The 6,589-nt window shown below is 51.0% G+C and overlaps 1 gene segment (V, D, J or C); it reads left to right on the top strand.

Annotated features, from left to right (window-relative positions):
• Positions 1 to 620: 620 nt before the first annotated feature.
• On the top strand, positions 621 to 1,978 carry LOC115642366. The segment is given in 2 exon segments: positions 621 to 902; positions 1,414 to 1,978. Coding segments are annotated over 2 exon segments (354 nt in total).
• The last annotated feature ends 4,611 nt before the right edge of the window (positions 1,979 to 6,589 follow it).

Here is a 6,589-nt window from a genome sequence, read left to right as displayed (position 1 = left end):
AATGGATGCATAAACAGACGTGCAGCAGGAAATCTAGCTAGCTATTTAGATACTGGGTCAGGAAAGCGAGGGAGCTCGATAATGAAGCATGAAGACTGCAGAGAATTAAAAGAGACATTTTTTCCTTCCTCCATATTCTAATAACCAAACACTCAACTATAAGATCGTTTTGAAGAAATCGCGGTCATTCCCACACAGCAGGAAACATCATTTCCTTGTGTATCAGTTGCCTGCGGATTATTCATCTAGACAAGTGAAATCTATTTAAGAACATAAGAACGGCGTATGCTGGGTCAGACCAAAGGTCGATCTAGCCCAGTGTCTCCCGACAGGACCCAATGCCAGGTGCACCAGGGGGAATGAACAGAACAGGGAATGATCAAGTGACCCATCCCCTGTCACAGGTTACATTTCAAGGGAGGGAAAAGGTTCATCCTCTTCAGCAGTTTGTGCCATCATTATAATAAGCAATGTGGCCAGGTCTGTCTGTAGTCCTGTGGGCCATTCACATGGCGCTGTAAAGAAGTGTAGTCTCAGCAAGGATGCAAATTTGAAAGGGGCCCCGCTCTTCCCCACAACCCGTCTGTGTCTGGAATCCAGGCTCCGCCCATCCACAGCACCCACTTGCTCAGAGCAGTTCTACAAAGTGACCCCCTGGGATTCATTTCCCAGCTGTGTTAGGCTACCCAGAGCTGTCGGCTGTGGGTACCAAAGAGGCTCCTAGTTCAGGAGGCGGAACTGGTAAATTTGCCCCAGAGGGAGAAGTAAATCTACCTGTGAGGGGGCTGAACCTTTTGTACTGAACGGGGAATACCCGGCGGTACAGCTTCTTTGCTGAGGGACAATGAGGAGACCTTGGCAGCTGTTTCCACGCCTGCTGCTACTGCTGGTGAACATTCCCTGTAAGTCTGGGTCTGGGGGCAGGAGACGCGACAGCAGATGCTGAAGGTGCTGGTGGATTTAAGAGACAAGGACTAATTCCCTGACTCTCCCTTTGCTTTGCTAGCCAGGCATCGTTCTCTGTATTGAATGGGGCTACAGGACTCCTGGGTTCAATTCCCAGCTCTGACCGGCTGGAGTTCCTTCCCCTTTCTGTGCCTCAGTTTCCCCTTCCATCTGTTGCTTGGCTATTTAATCTGTAAACTCTTTGGGGTAGGGGCTGTCTCTTATTATTGTGCCTCTGGGAATCTCGCAGCCAGCAATAATCTAGGGCTAACCTCCTAACCCCAACCCCTAACCCCAGATTATGGTTATCTAGAAATACAGCAATATAGGAAAATAGCAGTGGTGGACCAGATGCAAAGACCCCGGAAAAGAAGAGAAACTCCCCTGGGCTTTGCATCCGGTCAGTGTGTGAACAGGGCAGAGGTGCCCTGTCATCTAGGGGTTGTGTCTTTTCTCTTCTGCCCCTAGGGGGGAGCTGCCAGGCCGAGGTGCACCAGAATCTGTCTGCGGTCACTCGGGAAGGGCAGAACGGCAGCATCTCTTGCCACTACAAGACGAGTAATTTCGGGAGCTTGCAGTGGTTCAGGCAGCTACCAGGAGGCCAGCCTGTCTCCCTGCTGGTTCTGGTGTCCAATGGGAAACAAACCAAGGAGCCCAACCTCACCGCGGAGCTCGACAAGGGGAAGAAGCTGAGTTCCCTGCACATCAGAGAATCACAGCTGGGAGATGCAGCCACTTACTTCTGCGCAGTGGCGACACAGTGACACAGCAGCACTGGCAGCCTGTGCAAAAACTCCCCAGCTAGAGGGTAACTGTCAGGCTGGCTGGCGGCACAACAAGACCTACTTCTTACACAGTGCATCTCTGAGCGTGCTTCGCCTTCCATTACACGGCTCAACAACACAAGGCTGAAACAGCGGCAGAGAGTTTGTGCATAGCTGGCACTGCCCACTCCCATGAAGTCCAGCTCTGGGGATCACCCCTTTGTCCAGGGGGAGGCAAGTCAGACTGTTAAACCCAGCGACAAGGGAACTATGGAGCAGAGAGACAAAATGTACCAAGAGTGACAACCACAGCGGGATTCACTTCAGTGCGTACGTCTCTGGCCAGGAGGGGGCAGCATTTCTGACGAAGAGGAAGGAGATTGAGGTCAATACAGTTGCATCTGTCTATTGTCTCTATGCCCGGCAGAGGGCAGCTTTCCCCCTAAGACACCAGAGGCAAAGGGTTACTCCGGGGCATGGTTCTGTTTTTTTGAGACTAGGGGTTTGTCCCTGATTGGCTGGGCTCATTAATGTGTCTGATCCCTCCAGCAAAGAGGGACAGATTTTGCATTGCTCTCCTGGAAGCAGGGGAAAAGCACCATCCCTTGGCCTCAGTGTGCTGAGGGGTAACTCGGAGCAGCAATGAGAGGCAGCTGACAGCCTTGTCGGTGATACTGTCCGTTCAGTTCTACTGTAAGTCTAGGGGCAGTTTGTCTGTCTAGACTGTGAGTGTGTCAGGGCGGGGGCTTTTCCCCACGGTGTCTGTGCAGTGCCCGGAGTAACAGGATCTCAGTTCCTGGGGGTCTCTGCAGCGTCCGGCACAATGAACCTCCCCCAGCTCAGTTCAGTTCTGTTGTATGTTTGTGGAGGTTTTGTCTGTTGAGCTCTGGGGGACAGGAACTGTCTTGTATTCGGTGTCTCTGCAGCGCCTGGCACAAGGCACTCTGATCTAGGCTGGGTCTCCAAGTGCTATAATGATAACTCATGGAGTTTAAAGCCGGCAAGGCTCTAATCTGACCTCCTGTGCACCCAACAGGTCACAGAGTTGCACTGAATTACTCCAGTATTGAGATAATAATAATGTGGGGACGAGGAAGGTCTGGTGCTTTTTTAGCCACTAGACTGTCACTCAGGAGAAGTGATCTCATTTTCAGGCTACTCCACAGACTTTGTGACTTTAGGCAAGTGACTTAGGCTTGGATTTTGGAAGGAGACCAAGAGTCAGGTGCCCGAATCCCATTGAAACTGCAATATGCGTTGAGTGCCTGGCTCCTATGAAAACCTCCTTCCTGATCGCCCGGTGCCTCAGTTCCCCAGAGCAGGACCCTGAATTCACCCAGCAGTTCTAGTCCCTGATGACCCAAGAGGCCTCTCCATTCCCCAGGAGATGCTGTGCTGAACATCACAGGAACGGAGCAGGCACTCAGCTGCTGCTTATCAGGGTAGGTTTGTTGACTTTGATTTAGCCACATAGATTTACACCAAGGCCCATGGTATTAAGAGATTCTGATTTATTTTGGCTGAAGAAGGAACAGTGATAAGGAGCAACCACTGGGGAAGATGAGGGGCTGATGAGAACAGACCAAGCTCATCTCTTGCTTCTCCATTTGCCTTTGTCTACAGGGGTGAGCTGCTAAATTGAAGTGGATCAGAGTCCTCCATCTCTGACCAGATCCCAAGGGGAGATCTCCATTCTGACCTGCAGCTACTCAGCAACAGTGTCCTACGTACAGTGGTACAGGCTGTTTCCTGGGGAAAGTCCTGTCTTCCTGCTGAGCCTGTATGAGGATGGGAATGTTACCCACGGGCCAAATTTCATAGCCGAGCTCTTGAAAAGGGAGAGACGGAGCCATCTACACATTGACGGTTCTCAGCTCGCCGACTCAGCCGGCTATTTCTGCGCTGTGGGAACACGGTGAAACAAAAGTGGCCGCCCCCCTGTACAAAATCTTTACCTGCAAGGGGGCAGCGTTGTGCCTTGAAAGACGTGTGTTGGAGAGGATGGTAACTGCATGGGTCTCTGCAGTGAGTCTGTGTTTTGTCTGGGAAGGAAGGCCTTTGTTGCTGATAGGGCGAGAACGGAGGTGTCTTCCCTCTCAAGCAGGAGAAATGCAAGTAGATTAAGAAAGCTCCAGGAGAGGACGAGGAGCCTGCAGGTGATAAATACAGGAGGAGCCAGGACCCCTTATAGGTCCTGGGTCACAGAAATGAGGGGCAGCGCAAGGAAGAGGTGTCCTGGGGCCCTACTAATGATCCTGGTCATTCGTCTTTACTGTAAGTCCCGCGGCTGTTTAAACCCCTTGATAATAACAGGAACCAAGATTCTCAGAAGTGACGAGTGATTCTGAGTGCCCTCGTTTCATAGATTTTAAGGCAGAAGAGAAGGTTGTGATAATTTAGTCTGACGCCCTGCACCCCAGGCAATGTCCCCAGTGATTCCTGCATTGGGCCTCTGGCCCTGCCCTGTGTCGAGCTGGAGAAAGACATCCAGTCTTGATCTAAAGACTCCAAGCTGGAGAATCCACCCAATTCCCTAGGTAAGTTGCTCCAATGGCTAATCACCATTACTGAGGTGGCACCTTATGTCTAGCCTGAATTTCTCTAGCTTCAGCTCCCTCCATCGGCTCTTGTCATGCCTTTGTCTGCTATATTAAAGAGCCAGTTACTCAGAAATCTCCTTCTCACCTAGATGCAGAGAGACTGGGATAAAGTTACGTTTTAAGAATTATTACAAGAGTGGCTTGAATCATTCTTGTAGTCACACGCTAGAGCATTGTCCTATAACTGATGTTCCTGAGCTGAAATCAGATGTCACTAGTATTTGTATTACCCTAGTGTCCAGGAGACCGAGCCATGAACCAGGAGGCCACTGAGGCCCAAACAGGGGACAGGAGATTCCTTGTTCCAGAGACCTTATAGGCTAATTAGACTACACTACAGATGGCATTCAAATCCCATGCACACGTCATTCTTGGCATCACAGTCTTAAAATTACCTCATTTCATTCCTGTCGCTCTTTTCTGGCTGGCTGGAGACACAGCCTCTGATAATATGACTCTTTACGGTGTCTCGTGTTGGGCACCCAAGAATCATGAGTCACTTTTGTAAATCTTAACCCAGAGGAGGTGATTGTCACGGATTCACAGATCATGCTCACTCATGGCCCCGTGCGGTCCATGGGGGGTGCCCCTTTCAGTGAGACAGCTCTTCTCGGGGGTCCACTCTCTCTTGGGTCAGGCCCCTCCACCTCCTGGAGCCACACCTCTCTGAGCCTTAGCACGTCTGTCTCTGCCGTGGGCCCCCTCCGGGAGTGCTCTCTCTCTGGACCCCCTGGGCCTCCTCACCCCAAAGGGGTTGGTGCAACCCTGTTCTCTAGACTGAAGGGACTCTCAGCCAGCATAGAATAGGAGGGTTTATTGAGAGTTGAACACAGCACAGGAAACTCTCAGGGCCTCAGGCCTGGCCTCCCTCAGCGCAGCACATCCCAGTCCCCCTGCATCCAGGTGGGCTTTGCCTGGTTCCCCTTGCAGCCCCGAGCCCCCCTGCTTCCCAGCTGGGCCTCTGATATACTCGGCCCCAAGCCCTGGCTCTGTCCATTGTCTTCTCTCCAGGTATACAGAGTCGTAAACAGGAAGGCCTGAGTCTCCTCTCCTCTCAGCCCTCCTCTGGCTGGAACCGGCTGGTCAGGTCGCTAGGGTCCTCTCTCTGCAGCCCATTGTCCTCCCACTGGCCAGAACCAGCTGTGTCTCCTGAGCTGTGTCTCCGGGTCACCTGGTCACCAGTCATCGGGGTCTCCATCCTCCAGGCCATCGCCTGGGGTCTCAAGGCCCTCTCCGGTCCTGTGTAATAACAAACTCCCTCTCCCCCCACCTCATTAAACCAGTAACACCCAGGGACATTGAGTCCCACCCCCTGTGCATGCAAACCACAGGAAAACATAGAAAACCCCAAGAAACCCCCCACTTCATCAGAGTGACTAATGCCAGAATAATGTGAAAAAGATGCGTGCTTCTTTTCTCCTGGGATTTAGGGATGATGGAGGGACCTGATTCATTGATCATTCTATTTATAAATATAAATTTCCTCTCCTACTAGGTGTAAGTTACCAGGTTAATGTGGCACAGAGCCTGCTGTCCTTGAGAGGCTCTGAAGGACAGGACTCCAGCCTGACCTGCAGTTACTCCGGCATGGAGAGAAATGTGCAGTGGTACCGCCAGGCCCCATGGAAAAGCCCTACCATCCTGGGGATTTTGTACAAGGACAAGCGTCCCATGTGGGGGCTGAATCTCAGAGCTGAGCTCCATACCACAGAGAAGCACAGCTACCTGAACATCACCAAGGCACAGCTGCAAGACACAGCCACCTACCTCTGTGCAGTGGAGGCACAATGCCACACAGGGCACCCCAGCCTGTGCAAAAACTGTAAGCTCATATTCTCAAAGGTGCCTAAGGGAGTTAGGCACCCAAACCCCATTGAAATTCAGTGAGAGTTGTGCACCTAACTCCTTGGGATCCTTTGAAAATCCCAGCAGAAGGATCAAAGAATACATTTTCCAAAAGTGCTTAGGTGGATTAGGAGCCCCTTTTCAGAAAGGGTTTAGGGGCATGTTTCTAAAGGTATTTAGTTGCCTAAGATGGAGATAGGTGCCTAGTGGGATTTTCAAAAGTGATTAGGTGATTAACTCCCATTAATAAGGTTAATACATGCTTTTGAAAATCCCACTAAATGCTGATCTGCTTCTTAAGGGGCCTAAATACTTTAAAAACCTGTCCCTTAGCAACCTAAGCCTCTAATAGTCAATGGGATTTAGGATGATAAATTATCTAGGTGCTTTTGAAAATGTTACCCTATGTGCAGAAGCAGTGGATAGATTGCACCC

The sequence above is a fragment of the Gopherus evgoodei genome, unplaced genomic scaffold (genome assembly GCF_007399415.2).
Source record: "Gopherus evgoodei ecotype Sinaloan lineage unplaced genomic scaffold, rGopEvg1_v1.p scaffold_39_arrow_ctg1, whole genome shotgun sequence".
Lineage (NCBI taxonomy): Eukaryota > Metazoa > Chordata > Testudines > Testudinidae > Gopherus > Gopherus evgoodei.
This window is presented reverse-complemented; position numbering and strand designations above follow the sequence as displayed.